This window comes from Lepisosteus oculatus, chromosome 4 (genome assembly GCF_040954835.1).
Source record: "Lepisosteus oculatus isolate fLepOcu1 chromosome 4, fLepOcu1.hap2, whole genome shotgun sequence".
Lineage (NCBI taxonomy): Eukaryota > Metazoa > Chordata > Actinopteri > Semionotiformes > Lepisosteidae > Lepisosteus > Lepisosteus oculatus.
Genome location: NC_090699.1, coordinates 46,314,627 through 46,330,963, shown reverse-complemented (window position 1 = coordinate 46,330,963; position 16,337 = coordinate 46,314,627). Strand labels below are relative to the sequence as shown.

The window sequence follows — 16,337 nt, the reverse complement described above, 5'->3', positions numbered from 1 at the left end:
GATACAAATTGAGCAGTAATAAATAGCCCTGTATTGTATAATTTCAACACAACATCCCTTGATTTAAATTCTACACCTTTAACCATTTATCCTATTTTTTTCCTTTTGTTATTGCTTCCCCATACTGTCTAGAAGATGTGAAGGGTGTGTCAACATAAACACTGAAATCATTTAAATTTTGTCTGAAGTAGTGTTTTCGATCTCGATCTTTACCTGGATTACAAGTGTAATGCACATGTCTGCATTAAATCTGGCATCTGCCAAGTTCTTGGCTGGTCCTGAATTGGCCTAGATCGTCAGGAGCCACAGGGAGTGTGTGGGATGTCAATGAGATAATGAGGACAAGATTCTTTGTATCCCAACTGGGCAATCCTGGGCTCTGCATAGTCATTCAGCCAGCTGAAATCAGAATCCTCTAATCACTTCTGGCTTTAGCATTAGTACAGTGAGGCTTGACCAAGGGCTCTTTCTCTCATAAGTCAGAGGGATGTTGGGTTTGTGTCAAATGTAACTCTTTGCACTTGGACAACAACATTTTCAATTTCGTCTTGTCTGACCACAAAAATCTTTGCCTCATGTTTGCAGTATCACTCAGGTGCTTTGTTGCCAAATCCATGTGACATTGGAGATGTTTTTTCAGTCCGTTACAAATCCATTTGTGTTGCAGGTGGGGTATTGTTCCCTTATGGACATTTTCTTTTATGTCAGCCACTGAATTATGTAACTCTTGATGATGCTGTTGGCTTCAATGATTCCTCCTTGCCAAGGCTGCTCAGTTCAGAGGTCAGTTTTCCTGATCTGGGAAGTGTCTTCCACTTCTTAATGATTGACCTCTGCATGCTCACAGAGAAATTAAGAGGCTTTGAAATGTTTTTATACTTCTCTTCCAATCTGTGCCTTTACACTACTTTGTTATGGAGTTGTTCTGCAACTTGCAGAGACAGGTATGTTTATTCTGAAATCATCTGAACCACTATTATTGCACTCAGACAAAGGCCACTTAAACTAATTAATTTTGGTTTCTACAGTAAAGGGTTTGAATATTTATGCAATCATGACTTTTACATTGTTTTCCATATAATCTATTTAGCTGCTGTGTGGTGAGTGTACTGTGCGCACTATGGCTGCCATCGCATTATCCAGGTGGTGCTACACATTGGTGGTGGTGGAGGGGAGTCCCCATTGCCACGGAGTATGTCACGATCATAATCCCTCCTCTTAAGGGCACTCCGGCTCTTTCTTATTTTGCTAATTATGTGCACCTGACCCCAATCCTGCCCCTCCTTATTAAATCCGGGCGCTCTTGCTACTCCCGGCTCTGCATTGGAAGACGGACGCCCGTCTTGACTACCATCAAGTTGCCCTACGCCCGCGGCTTGAGGGCATTGGCCTCCTATCGGCGTCCTGACCCAGCTGAGTCCGGGGGTCAGAGCGCCTGGCCTCGTCATGCTGTTTTCATTCCCTGTCCCTGTACTGGATCAACGTTCCAGTTTTTAACTCTGTTTTGTCCTGTCTCGGTTGGGTCACCCGGTTTTGGACTTTTGGACTTCGCTCCGGATTTTACCCCCTGGACTCCTTGAACTTGTTCGCCCTGGCTATGCCCCGAGCACCAGTTCACCATTGTCACGCCCCCCTGTCTGTCAACCCCTCCTGATCCTCGCCGTCTCCTCCCTGTTGTCCACTTATATCCGGATTATACCGTCTGTATATTGTCCTGAACTACGCATTGTTACAGAGTGTCCAGAAAAGTGTAGGGAATTATTATTATTATTTACTTCTTTCTTTTTGTGTTTTCCTTTGAATGTGTAATGTTCTAGAATTACTTGGTTTGGTTTTGTGGCCCTTTCGTGTGGATGGATGCTACAGTAGCAATCTAAAAGGATTGTGTTCCTGTACCTGAAGGCTCATTTTGATGTGCAGTGCTACTTCTCCCTCTGTTCCATGTTTCCTCTCTCTCCAGATTGCTGTGTGTCCACTTGTGCTGAACTTTACCAGCGCTCTCCATCAGTCCTGGTTCTGAGGATCCAGTTCCGTTCTGAAACACATGAACCACCACTACCACATAGACAGAGGTCACAATTCATTGTGAAGCTCATTAAGGTAATTTTGTGCAACTTAATTTAGGTTTGCAGCAGCAAAGGATTTGAATACTTATACAATCATGACTTTTTCATTTTCCTTTCATATTATCAATATACTTGTTTTTGTTTGTTGCATTGGATATGTGGAGTAGATTGTGTATATAGCAAATAATAATTCCTACTTCAAAATGTCATAACTTCAAGCTTTAAAGGCAACAGAATGTGAAAACTGTGTGAGGCACTGTATTAGGAATTTAGTCTTTCAAAATTCTCTGAAATACAATGTGCAGTAAATGAAATCAGCCCACACTTCTTTTAAATGTAAGAACATTAAGTAAAGTTTCAGGAAATAAGAGAATACTTGGGCTCTCTCAACAACAGTCACACAGTCATTCTGAGCATTGTCTTCTGTCCATGTATAATATGCCTCTGAGATGAGAAGGTGTCTGGTCTGTCTTCGAGCTGTTTTCAGGACAGCATTGGGATATTTATTATTACTTTGGTTGATTCTGCCAACCTTTGACGTAAAGTTTGGTTCTGCAGGTGGTGCTCTGGGATTCTGGACATGAAGTCCAAGCCGGGTCTAATCAGCACAGGTGCACAAAACCAAACAAGACTCGAAAAGGAAACTGAAAAAGTCCAGACAGTGCCAAATATTAAGAGTGACCGGGTTCAAAATGAGGAGAAAAATAACACCAACTGTTTTCCTTTATTCCATAGCCAACAGGCTTCCTTGAACTTTAGGTGGGAATAAGGGAAATGCCTCTTCCCTCTGAGGTCCAAAATAGAACCAAGCCCAGCTGGATCATTGCCAACCTTTCATCTGTCTCAGGCAACAACTGTTAAAGGGTTAATAACCATTAAGCAAACATTAACCAATTATGTACAACATAAGGTGATACCATGCTGAAAAGAGAAGAAAGAAAACACAACGTTTCGGCTGTGGAGCCTTCTTCAGGTGTCCGAAATGTTGTCTTTTTTTCTTCTCCTTTCAGCATGGAATAAACCTATTACTTGTTCCTTTGCAGCCAACGCATGCTGACGCAGCTACCCACCTGAACCATAAGGTGATACTCTGTATAAATACCTACATTGCCTTTCCAGACTATATACTGTATTTATCAGTAATGTATTTGTTATAGTATGTACCTGCCTGTATGGAGAATCCTCTCTGAGCCTGCGGATGGCGCTATGGGAAAAGGCGGGTAGCTGGCCCAGTCGCCACCTAGGTGACTACTTCATTTTTCTGTGTCTGTGATTGGAGTGAAAGCACCCACTGAGAGGCTCCCCATCACACCTTCTCCAACCTTTCCAGTGATCAGATCACCTCTCAGGTGATTGATAATGACAGGTGTCAAGATATACAGTCCTTCGCAAGTCGCTCAACTGGTTCAAAAGCTCTGTAATGATTTCCAAGGTGACTTGTCTCTCCAGGATCCATTTGATGGCTAACCTCTCCAACTCAATTACAAAGGAACAAGCCTCTTGGGCACTTACTGTTCTGCCCCCTTCTCTCCTTCAACAGTAAAAGGGTGCAGTAAAGGCTGGGCTGTGCAGCACTGGGTTACTGCTGATAAGGATCTGTAGATTTAAAAAAGGAACCATAAACCTATGGCATTAAAAATGCATCTGGGAAGAATGCATACGAGCATCTACAAACAAGTGTTTTTGGCTCATCTAGCCCATTTGGTTGTTAAGGGATGATTGATCTCATCCAAGAATGTGGCTGGGTAGGTTGTTCCACACTCCCACAACCCTTTATGTAATTAAGTGCATCCTGTTCTCACTGCACTTTCCATTCATGTCCTCTTGTTCAGTGTTTCACTGTTCATTCTGATGCAGTCCAGGCTGACTCTGCCAATACCTTTGAGGATTCTGAATGATTGTGTCCAGTCCCTTTATCTCTTAGGCCCAGTAACACATCTGATTCTTCTTCGTGCATCTGCTTGTTTTTCACTTTCCTATAAGATGGTAACCAAAATTGTACACAGTGTAAATAAGACTTTTCTAGTGTGATACACAATTATAACATCTATCCATCCATTTTTTAACTGCTTTATCCAATTCATGGTCACAGGGGAGCTGGAGCCTACCTTCACAAGCAATGGGCACAAGATAGAAAACACCCTGATTGGGACACCAGTCCATCACAAAGCACACCACACAAACACAGACACACAAACTTTCCCAGAAGCCAATTAACCATCCAGTATGTGTTTACACTGTAAGTCCCAGCGTTTGAAAATTGCAGGTGAATAGCTCAGCGCTCATTGGGTGGGCGGACTGTTCTTCCTCCGCCTCCTCCTCCCCTGTAGGGAGTCATCGGGAGGCAGGAAATACAGAAACTATCAGCAATTTCAAATTTGGTGGGTACAAAATGAATAATTAAAAATGAACCTCATTAGGAACAGAGCCTCCAGCTTGCAGTCTTGGTCGAGAGTATGTAAATCTCCTTGGGTTTCTTAGAGTCACTCATCATCTGGGCCATCCAGCCCCAGCACCTTCCTATCACAGCAGCCCCAAGGCTGCAAGTACTAACTGGTGTTCCTTCGGTGCTAAATAAAAGACAGACTCATTTTTTTTTCCAGAACTGTTACTTTTTTACTGGAGACAAATCATTTCCACCCATGCGTTCTTGTGTAACATGCAGATATTAAATACAGGAGCTTCCAGTTTACTACAGTGAGGAACAATGTTTCAAATAAAAACATACCAACAGTAAACTCTGTAATGGTATTTCTGCTCTGGTGTCAAGAGTGAAACAATCAGAAAGAAGTGCTACTCAGCTCTCACAGTAAAAGTCCCTGCAGGCAAAGGGAAATGATAGAAACCTTTATCACAGTGAAAGACACACAGAGAATTAGAAAAGCTTTTACAATACAAAAGAACCAGCAGGTACATCAACGTCTTTGCTGACAGGCAGACAATACCTTTAAGTTTAACATCTTACTCATCAGTTCTATTTACAAGAGTAAATTTGTTGTTTTCCCCCACCAATAGATAGAAGGAAAAACCATCTACCACCAGTACAGTCGTGAACTCTACTGCCATCACATCATCCCTGTGCTGCCAGTATTCCCTTTTCCCTTTAGCTCCTTCTTCCAAACCATTACTGTGGATCAAATTGCTGGACCGCCAGCCCACACAGGCAAAATAATGGCCAAGTCAACAGCCAGACACAGTAGGATTGATTGTTGTGTTGTGATTATGATTTCACTCCTGTAACTGGCTAGGGGTCTGACTTTTGTTGCCCTTATGCTGAGCTTTAAAAAGCACATATAATGTTATCAGAAGTCTGAAGAGGGTTTAACACTTGATCTTAACTTGGTCTTAACATGTGTAAAGCATCTACAATGGTATTTTAGTACTGGTGTTTTTTGTGAGTATGTTAAAATGTGGCAATTCCTGTAATATTTAAACATGGAGAACACAGAGCTCCTGTCCTAGTGAAACAAGAACACCAGCACACAAGGTAATTGTTCAGATGTCTCACAACCCCTCTCTGCCCAGGTACAGTATATATATCAGCATTCGGCATCAGTCCTTTCTACAATGCTGTGTCCGTGCCTGCTTTGTTCTGTGTGTGATGTTACTTCCAAGGCATCACTGTTTGAAACAACAGAATTCAGTATTTTGTACGTAAAGCTAATTTGTAGGTATCTTTTCTCCATTCAAAACAAATAAAATCGTGCATCGTGAGATTCCCACCTCACAGCAAAACACCTCACTTATACAAAACATTACTAAATTACTATTTGAGATGCTAGATAAACTAGATAATAATAGTAATAAATAAAAAATAAATCATTCCTAATCTTTCCACACAGTCCATGCCAAAAAACAGTAAATGAACTCAAAAACATTATTAAAGAACACAATCACAATGCAAAGGCCATTTTTGGTAAATTCTTGTGTTTAAAAAAACAAACAAAAAAGATCCAATAAATTAAACTTAAGAGAGTGAAAATCACTGCATGCCATGAGAACTGATGTTATCATGCTAACATCAGCACAGCAGCACACATCCCATATTGAACAGCTGCTGAACCATATCAATTTCAAACTTGAAATAATAACTTTAAATATAAGCAGTGTGTACAAATTGTGTAAACGGACACCTGAGGGACCAGAATAAAGTATGAAGAAAATTTTTAAAACAAAAATGTTGAAAGGACCAGTCAAGTCCAAGAAACAAATCCAAAGTGGCCAGTTCTGTTTAAAATCCAAGGATGGGAAAGAAGAACATTGACTAGAGCACCAAGGCACAAGCATACACAAGGAGGAGAGACACACAGGAATGGGAGAGACCCAGCACCAGGGCAGAGACACACAGGAGGAGAGACACATCACCGGGGCAGAGACACACAGGAATAGGAGAGACCCAACAGCAGGGCAGAGACACACAGGAATAGGAAAGACCCAGCAGCAGGGCAGAGACACACAGAAGGAGAGACCCAGCACCAGGGCAAAGACACACAGGGGGAGAGACCCAGCAGCAGGGCAGAGACACACAGGAGGAGAGACCCAGCACCAGGGCAGAGACACACAGGAGGAAAGACCCAGCACCAGGGCAGAGACACACAGGAAGAGAGACCCAGCACCAGGGCAGAGACACAGGAGGAGAGACCCAGGAGCAGGGCAGAAACACACAAGAGGAGAGACCCAGCAGCAGGGCAGAGTATTTGCAAGGTGAGCAGAAGAGTGCAGCACAGCCTGGAGTCAGAGTGGCACTGAAAAATGACAAAGAGGATGACAGAGAGACTCGGGCAGCGCCGGTGGAATGAATGAACGAATGAAGCCAAGGACAGAGTGGCTGGATGGTCAGTTAGGAATGGAAAGTGAGCTGCAATTTAGCAATCACAAAATCAAAGGAAGAGGAGACAGAAGATGGGAAAAGAGTGAGAGCATCCTGAGTTCTCCCATGAGGCCACACGCACAGATTGACACAGGGCAGAGTGAGTGGAGGAAACACCCAGGCACACTAGAGTTTTCAGGCTGATGCAGGACAACGCCCACCAGTTGCCAAAGAATTGCCAAGAGAAGATAACTCACTCTCTTCTCTGTTCTTCTGGGAATTCCGATCTTCCTAGTCTAATAAATATTCACAGTACAACACTATTGCCACTTGGAATCATGGAGCTCCAGATCCTGGACTAATAAACTGGTCCTTCAGGTGCCAAGAGATGCACAGCAGACAAACTCTAAACAGGCAAGAACTACAGATTCCTTAGGATCTATGGCCTCTTCCTGAAATAATGACCTCCAGCATACCTGTTGGATATTGGAGTGTAAATACACATGTAAGTTGGCCATTAGATTACCCCTTATACAAATCCTGAAACTAAAATGCATTTATCAATATCTTAAAAAGTTAATTAATTGCACCGAGATAACACATTTTATCCCTTAGTGACGATCAACAGAAATATGTTGAATAATTACAATTTTCTTTAAACAACTGAAAAAATGATTATTTTGTATATTTTAAGAAAATTAATAATTGTATGAGGGGCAAAACTAGGCCTTGAAGTGTAAACTATTTTAGCATTGCATTGTAATATACAGTGGAAAAGCTATTAGCTATTTTCTAGAGCTATTAACACCTTTATAATTAATTTTATAAAGAATATATAAAGAATTAGGGAAAATTGACTTTTTCATTGTACATGCTGTTTTAACACTCATTTTTGTATTGAGAGCAGAAGGGAGAGGAAAACTGACTACCTAGGCTTTGCAGTGTTACAGTCCCCTGCTGCTACCTAGTGGAGTGAATTTACAGCATATAACTTATAACACTAATATCCCTGGAGAATGACCTGCAAATTAACTGAATGATTACTGAAATCAAAAGTTTATTTCAAATAATAAGTTTAAATGTTGACCAAAAATCAGCAGGCTGGGTGCAAACCTGAGCTGATCAGTATGTTACTATTACAGGGAATCATTCAGTAAGTGAAGAGAAAGACAGTGTGATGATGCTCTCTTCAGTTGCATTTCCAGAAGGCATCTTGACAGTGGCCGATTCTGTGCACTTTCAAGGCAGGTTCTGTCTGATATGGAAAATGTCTTGGAAAACCTGTATGCTGTTTACTTACATAGATTGTATTTCTGACTTTTCTTCTTTTTTGGGAAAAGATAAATGCATCTCTTCATTTTCTTAAGAATTCAAAAATGGTTAAATCTAAAATTTACCATCTAACCCTACCCACCTCTCTGATTGCAATATTTTACTACATAACTCATCCTTAAATATTACAATGCATTCACATTCACGAATCTCAAGCAACACAGAGACAGAATGTAAAACAAGAAGTTAAAACACATAAAATCTCGCTCTGCGTGTCTGCTCACATGCCGACAGAGCACTGTCACAGCACGGCGTTTAGCAGCGGACAGGTACGTCGCGTTACAGAACAGAGGAGATGGAAACACTCTCCCGCAGGGCGCTGCCTATTGCTCCAGGCACACCTGTTGCTCCAGAGAGGTTCCTAATTCCTGCAGGACTCTGGGCTACTGGTAAGGGCAGGTACGAAGGGGAGGCGCTGGCTCTGGCGCAGCTTTGTGAACTTAATACTTGGCTACTGGGCCAATGAAAACGAGCCTCTGGACCGTGGCCATTAATAAAAACTCTATCCAGGCACAGATGTCCAGATCACACTGTACAGTCTTAAAGAACACAAGCTGAAGTGGACTCCACTGTGTCCTTGTGCTAGGAGCTGGACCCCCGTGGCTCCAGCTTTAGGATCTGACACATTTTTCACAGGACTGCCCTTTTGATTTTAAACAAAGAAAAATTGTAAAGTTACTCCTTTTCAGAATTAGGTCCCTCACTAAACACACAAGCTTGCTTTTGGCACCTGCCATGAAAAAGCTGACCAGGCAGAACAGCAGGGACAGGCTCGTTGTTGAGGCCAGCTGCTTCCCTGAGCCCTCGCTCTCCCCTTCCTGCCCATCGCTTTCTGCCCCCTGCCCTGCAGATCCATGGAAAGTGGGAGGCTGTTCTCCTAAAGCACAGCACAGCTCAAAAATACACAGGACTCCTATGCAAAACCAAGAAACTATCAAAAGCAACACATATCTGTTTTTCTGAACAGCTTAAGATACTTTTTTAAGTTGCAGATGATATTTTCTACATACCGCACTCATGCAGCAACAGTAAGTATTTTTGAAAAAATACATGTGTGTGGTAGCACTTTAGTTCAAGGGTTGAAATTTGTATTTATTCATTTAAAAATGATTTATGACCTATATCATCTAACTACAGAATTAAATTCAGCCATTTTCTTAATAAGAACTTATCTCTATTTAGGACTAATTACAAGTACAGTATATGAGCATGTCATATTAGTCCCATTTCTAAACACTTTACTATATCTTGTACCTTGTTACTTGTTAAGTAACCATAAAATGTGATTTTCAACTCTAAAGTATAACCAAATCTCTGTTATAATTTTATATTTTGTCTTTCTTATTAAATAAATACAGCATGTCAGTTGGCATATTAGCCTATGTCTTTCAATATATTATTTCTCTAGATTTTTACAGTGCACCACGATAATGTGCGAATATAAAAATGCTGTTTATATTGCAACTTTATGTGCTGCCAGTAAGGTCTAATACTATCTAAAATAAAGTTTCTAAAACAAAATGAATAGTTTCTAAAACAATTAAAGGAAATTTCCCTTTGGTACCAGACTTCCAAGAAATGACCTTTAAGAGTTTACAAGGCAGAGCTCTTTTTTACAGTTTTTGTCAGCTCTGGACCAAGATATTCTGACATTTTAAAAAGCCCTGGTGTGCAGAAGGCTTTCAGCCTGATTCCCCATGTTGCTGATGAAAGTGTTCCAGTGAGCGTAAGGAGCTACAGTAGTTTTGATTTCAATGTACCTCATACACAATAATACGACAATCTTGATCTTTCAAAGAGAAGGGTCATCGATGACATTTAATTAAATACAGTTTTCTATGAGGAATGTCTGAACAAAGAGGGAGGTCTTCAACATTTTCCATCTGCCTAGGACAGTGTATCAAAATATCTTGGTCGTTTTCACACTGAACTGTCATTCAAACAGCATTTCCTAAGCCGCCACCTTACACAGGGCGACCCTGTGATAATGTAAAGGAGCTGTTTGGTTACAGATTTGTTTCAGTACCAGTACCAAGACTTGTAGTTATTGTTTCCACGTCATTACGCAAATTTATCAATTGTGGCGGTAAAGCCTACAAAGAATCTGATCATTTCAGCAGATCTCTCGGTAACAGTTGGCTTGTCGTGTATCTTGTTTCGTTCCAGTGGAATCTGGGAAGGACGGCCCTGCCTGACCTCAGGTTTCCCAGAGATCCCCGGGGCAGCGCCCTACACATTGATGGCATGGGCATGCTTCTTGCACAGGGGCTTGTCCTTCTTGGAGTAGAAGGGCTGACCTTCCAGATTGATGTGGCACACCTGCAGGGTACAGTGAGAACACACAGTCTCAGGGGAGAGGGAACACTGGCGGTCACTGCATTTATTACGTACAACTGCAGATTAAGATTACCATCTTGTTTAAATCATTTCAAACCAAGCACTATCCTGTCAATGTTATACACTAGTAGTTATTAAATAAATCAAACTTTGTTCTTTTTTTTCCAAAGACAACAAAATATATAACACAGAGAAAAATCACCTTTCCCCACCTCAAACAATCCCTTCTCATCTATCTCCCTCTGTGGAATTCCTCTCTGTCTTTCCAGCTAAAGGCCCCTAAAATCCAGTCACACAGCTGCAATGAGTCCCGTGGAACAAGGCTCTGCTATGTCAGTAGCAGCACTCTAGGCCTGCACTGCCCCCCACTGGGGCCATAAATCCCTGCAGTGGAGCTCCTGGTCCGTATTATCAGGACAGGCTGGGCTCCAGCAATGCAAGGGGAGGGAATACAGAGGATCCCAGCTAATAGTGCTATTGCCTGCTAGCTGCAGTTAGACTAGTTAGCCCGATCCAGTTTTTCCTCTGCCAGAGGCCCAGATTAGAAGGGATGTTCAAAAACCTGATCAAAACCACCTCATTAACACCTGAAATAAAAGATAATTATCTTGACAAAGGAGCTGTATGACACAAAGACCTGCACTGAAAACCAGCAGAGACCCTAGTACTTCACTACATGCTTGTAGTCTACAGCTAGTTGTCCACAGAGGGCCTCTGCCCCCTGCTGGTCAGGAGGCGATACCTACCGCACAGACGAAGCAGGTGTCATGCCAAGTGTGGCCCAGAGCTTCTATAAACTTGTCCCCAGCCTCCACAGGGAAGTCGCAGCCATGGCACTTGGTGCTGAAGAGAGCAATGTAATCTGGAGATAGGCAGAGACACTGGTGAGGAGTGAGTTAAGGCTTATATAATAGAGCATAAAAAATACAGGTACATGTCTGTCACAAGCAGATGCTGCATTGACACAAATATTTTGTCACTTTTATTTCTGCCTAGGAAAGCTAATCGTGCTGACCCAAAAGACACAAGCACCATACCATCTATCCAGTTAAGGAAACACGAAAACCTCGTTCAGTACTGCATCCTATACTCATTTAATAACAACAACAATTTTTATGCCCAAGTGGCTGCAGGCATTTTGGGAAGGAACTGGCAACTGCAGTTAGAAAAATACTCTAAAAGTATTTAACTGCTAAGACAAAATTGTAATGTTTGTTTTTACAGTTTGTATTTATGATCACAGATAAATATAAACAAGAATTACAATTTAATATTCATATATTATTTTGGAGTATCTACATGCATACATTTAATCATATTAGAATAAAAACAAATTTTATGTTCACCCCAGTGATTTGAGGTTACCATAAGGACACTTCAGTGTTAAGGTCAGTATTTGGATGCATGTCTGATTAGGGCAATAACTGCATTCATTTGTGAACCCCTGAGCAAATCAATCAGTTCCGATGCTTTGCCAAGCCTTTGCTGAAGCCACTGTGAATTCTTGGGGTTCTTCTCCAGAGTGGACCAAGCATGCTCAGGTGGGCGGACAGCTGGAGACTGACTTGCGTTTTCCACTTTTTTCTCCTCCTTGGTTGCACTGGCTGTGTGTTTTGGGTTACTATCATGCTGTATGGGAAAGTGCAGCCCTATAAGTACTGTATGGAAACATTTCCTTATACACGAGAGAAGGATTAACTTCCACCCCTTATTCCAGAGGTTATTTCAGGTTTTCCTTGAGAATTTATCAACTGCAGATGTTTTTTTGACAAACCAGTCTTGGCTGATAAATAATTATGTCTATGGCTTCTTTCTTCTTTACATACTCAGCAGATTGTTGATGGTGTTATGCATGATTTATTTGTGATGGCTCTGATGGGCCATTCTTTTCTTTCAGCTTGATAAATACCTGCTTTTCTACAACAGGCATTTCTATGATTTTCATTTTCACTTTCAACAAAGGATTTCAAACACTGAGTTCAAAGCAAGAAAGGATGATAGGATTTTCACAGCTATTTTAATTGCTCAACAACTACATCCTGACCAGCAAGAAACTCCAGTAATTCAATAGCTCCATTTTGCTCCTTAAATTTAAGTGGATCACCTCTATGACTCCTGGGAGTAGAACTCATATCAAAAATACAAAACTTAGTCAAAACTCCATCATATTTAGCAAAAAAATTAAAGAAAAAAGATTTAAATTATTTACTGTGTACATTATTTAAAATTATTAACTTTTTTACATATTTAGTATTTAGTAAAAAATGATCATTATTAGATTTCACAGTGGTAATCTCAGTTTAGACTTCACTGTGTGTTTATCACCACAGCTAATGGACACAGTGTGGGCAGAGAGGCGTGTGAAGATGAAAATAAGGAAGAAGGCTTTTGCAAAACCCACTTGTTCTTATTTTTGACTAGAAATACCCAACAGCAAGCAGGGAAAAGGGATTCGTATTTAATTCTCAAGCTGTTTATGTGATGAAAGCCTTGGCTGCTAGTGGCAATGTGTGGTTGCTGACATGGACGTCCCATCCTGAGATGGTACCTTTCTCACAGTAGGGCTCCCCATCCTCCATGTGAAACAGGCTGTTCCCAAAGGGCTTCCCACAGGCAGCACACACAAAACAGGTGGTGTGCCAGGTCTGCCGCAGGGCATGCATCACTTCCTGCCGGGAGAGAGCAGACAGTTGGCAAGACAGTAATTAGGCACATGCAGAAACAATGAGCACTGAAGCCAGCAGGGAAGACAGAGGGGCTGAGACAGTACTGGACACCTCTCACTCCTCCCCTGTTCATGGACCTCAGGCTGTTTTTTATCTCAATTTTTAATCTCCCATTAGTGTAGTTATGGACACTATATTTGGAATAGAAGGTGTTGTATTTCTTTTTGAAACCACTGCATTATGTAGTTAACTTTGGAACTGTTTTACACTTCAGAACTATTTTATACTTGAAAGACTTATAACTGAAACCACCAAATTCTCTTGGATAAAAGCAACAAATACATAAACCGGCCATGTTGAGAAGCAATCAGGGCTCTAGACTACTAACTGGAAGGCTGTGGGTTCAAATCCCAAGTGTGTCACTTTACGCTTAAGTAAAGTTCTTCACATTAAAAGCTGCTCCAGTGAAACACCCAGCTATATAAACTTAAGTCACTTTCATAACAAATGTCCTCTAAATAAGTCTGTAATTAAAAATAAAACCAAATAACTAATACACAATACATTGTATTCCACTCAATATTGAAAGCAGGGTTAGGATTGCCAGGCAGTGATGGAGGACTGTGGGAAGTGTCCCAGCACTCCCCTCCAGGACTCACCCCCATGACCTTGGTGTTGCAGCGGGCACAGGTGGGGGCGAAGAATTCCCCATAGCAGGACTCGCAGTACACATTACTCTGCTCCTCCACGAAGCACACGTCAGCCAGCGAGGTGTGGCAGTAGTGGCAGTTAAACTCCTCGGGGTGCCAGGATCGCCCCAGCGCCACCAGGAACGGACCCCTGGCAAGGCAACAGAGACAAGCTTTATCCATGCTGGTGTGCAGTAAGGAAACGAGTCTCGCTCTGCCTGTATCACTGCATCTGCTTGGCTTACTGCCTTTACTTCGCGCTCTACAACTGAGGTGCTTGTGTCACCTGATGCACAGCAAGAATTGATCTGTACCCTTGACACACAGCGCCGGAATGCAGTACCACATTTTGATTGTGTTTATTTTGCTTTACAAACATCAGCTTTCTTCTTGGAGGATTTCTGTTCTCCTGGCCATGTGACACGCTGGCCTGTCACCCTGTGTGCGAGCAGCATACACAGGCAGAGCTGTGTTTGTACCTCAAGGCTTCCTTAGCAATGGGGACGAGCACGGGGATCAGTGATCGGTGCTGTCTATCACCTTTACCTGATGATGCTGTTGCAGCACGCACACATGGGGGTCCGGCTGCCGGCTGGGAAGCGCTCAGCCCTCTGGGCGACTCCGCGGGCGGCGGAGGGGGCGGGGGCGGGGAAGGGCGCGGGAGAGAGGTTGAAGGCGGGACTGGGGCCTGCAGGAGAAGGGGCCTGCACAGGGTTGGGGATGTAGGTGGGTTGCACAGGGTTGGGGATGTAGGTGGGTTGCACAGGGTTGGGGATGTAGGCGGGGGCAGGGGGCGCTGCCTGTGGAAGGGGATGGATGTGTTTAGTCACGGTGGTGGTGCTCTTCCCAGGAACAAACTTCTGTGCAAAAGAGTCATCTGTCACCCAGGGGGGGCGACTGGAAGGGCTAGGGGCAGCTGGAGCCTGGGCAGGAGCTGGAGCTGATGCAAAGACAGAAACAGAAAAGGGAAATTAAAATCGTTTTCTAATTGGGTCTCATAACAAAATGAACTCTGGCCTGTGGGCTTGGGTACACAAAATGAGCTCTGGCCTGTGGGCCTGGGTACACCTTTTGGACTGTCAGAATCTCCATCATTGTGCAATCTGGGTTCAAACAGTATGCAAAGAACTGCAGTAAAGACCATGCACTGGTATAAGTTTCATCAGGTTAAGAAATTAGCCAGAAGGTAAAATTACCAGGTCTGGTTCTCTACTATGAGCAAATGAGCCCAGTGATTCATGTACTGTGGGGTGGGCAGGATGACTACAGGAAGACTACAGTGCATCTAGCTAGCATGGTTACTTAGCATGCTACCTCAGGAAGACGTACCTGGTGCAGACGGGTAGACAGAAGGCACAATGCTGGCAGTGCTGATGACCTTTGGCTTAGGGGGCCCCATGGGGATCTCAATAGAGCTCTGCTGCAAGCGAGGCTGGGAGTAGGGACTGCATGAGAGAGGCACAGGGCTGTGTGACATCATCACAATCCAGGCTGTCGCTCATTACCAGGGAAGAAGTGCAACAGCAAACCAAAGGATCACTGCATATCAATTACATATTAATAAATATGGGGAAATGAAATCACCATCAACTTGAACTGTGTAGCTTGCACAATGCAGAATTGCTTGTTTATTTCTGCATTTAACACCATTAAGCCAAATTACTAAGACTGATTGCTCTACATGTCAAGAAACTCTAAAATAAATTACCAATCCTACATGCATATCAAATAGATATGTATAATAAGCCCCAGAATGAGAGTTTTTCATAAAAAAGTATTCCTATATTCTTTTTCGTAATAAAGTGTTCCTTGGGGTTGACCCCCACAGACGAAAAACAAACCTGGGTTGCAGAAGTGCTTCACCACCGTGTTCGTCCCCAAGTGAGGAAGAACAAGTCTTCCTCCCCTAGACTCTGTGCAAAGTTAGTGGGGTTTAATACAGCAGACCCACAAACGAAGCAGGCTGGGATGTAAGGCCAGTGTTAGAACAGAGAGTCTTAGGAGTGGAGAGGGCTGTCAACAGTAGCCTACAAAACTGTAGGAGAGGGAGTAAATGCCTATGGCCAGGCTGTTAAAAACAGTGGTTAGAGGAAGGGGAGAGAAGCATGGGAGTCAACCCAAGGCCACAGACTGCGCTGGAACAGAAGAAGAAAAACAGTGAAGGGGTTATTCAGAGGGTTACTATCCAGAGGGTTACAGGGGTACAGTCCAGATGTGCTGCTCGTTGTTGTACCTGGAAGTGGAGGTTTTAGACTTGAAGCTGGAGGCAGAAGAGGACTGCATGTTGAAGCTATAAAGGGACAGAAAAGAATGGGTTTTATGTGAGAACACTTTACTTCTCAGCCTGGGGAGAGGCCTGGTCTTGAGTTCTGACCCGGAAGCTGGGGCTTGTGCTCACACTGTGCTGAGCTCCATACTGAGGACACAGGACTACTTC

The 16,337-nt window shown here is 42.8% G+C and overlaps 1 protein-coding gene across 1 annotated transcript; it reads right to left on the bottom strand.

The window, feature by feature from the left end:
- Window positions 1–4,656: 4,656 nt before the first annotated feature.
- On the bottom strand, window positions 4,657–16,190 carry LOC102698822 (LIM domain-binding protein 3-like). The gene is made up of 7 exons (XM_015347685.2): window positions 16,134–16,190; window positions 15,230–15,345; window positions 14,447–14,840; window positions 13,871–14,051; window positions 13,094–13,214; window positions 11,292–11,407; window positions 4,657–10,527 (listed from the first exon to the last, which is right to left on the bottom strand). The coding sequence occupies exons 1-7, from the start codon at window positions 16,181–16,183 to the stop codon at window positions 10,438–10,440; spliced, it is 1,068 nt and encodes a 355-aa protein (XP_015203171.2). The 5' UTR covers window positions 16,184–16,190; the 3' UTR covers window positions 4,657–10,437.
- Between the last annotated feature and the right edge of the window lie 147 nt (window positions 16,191–16,337).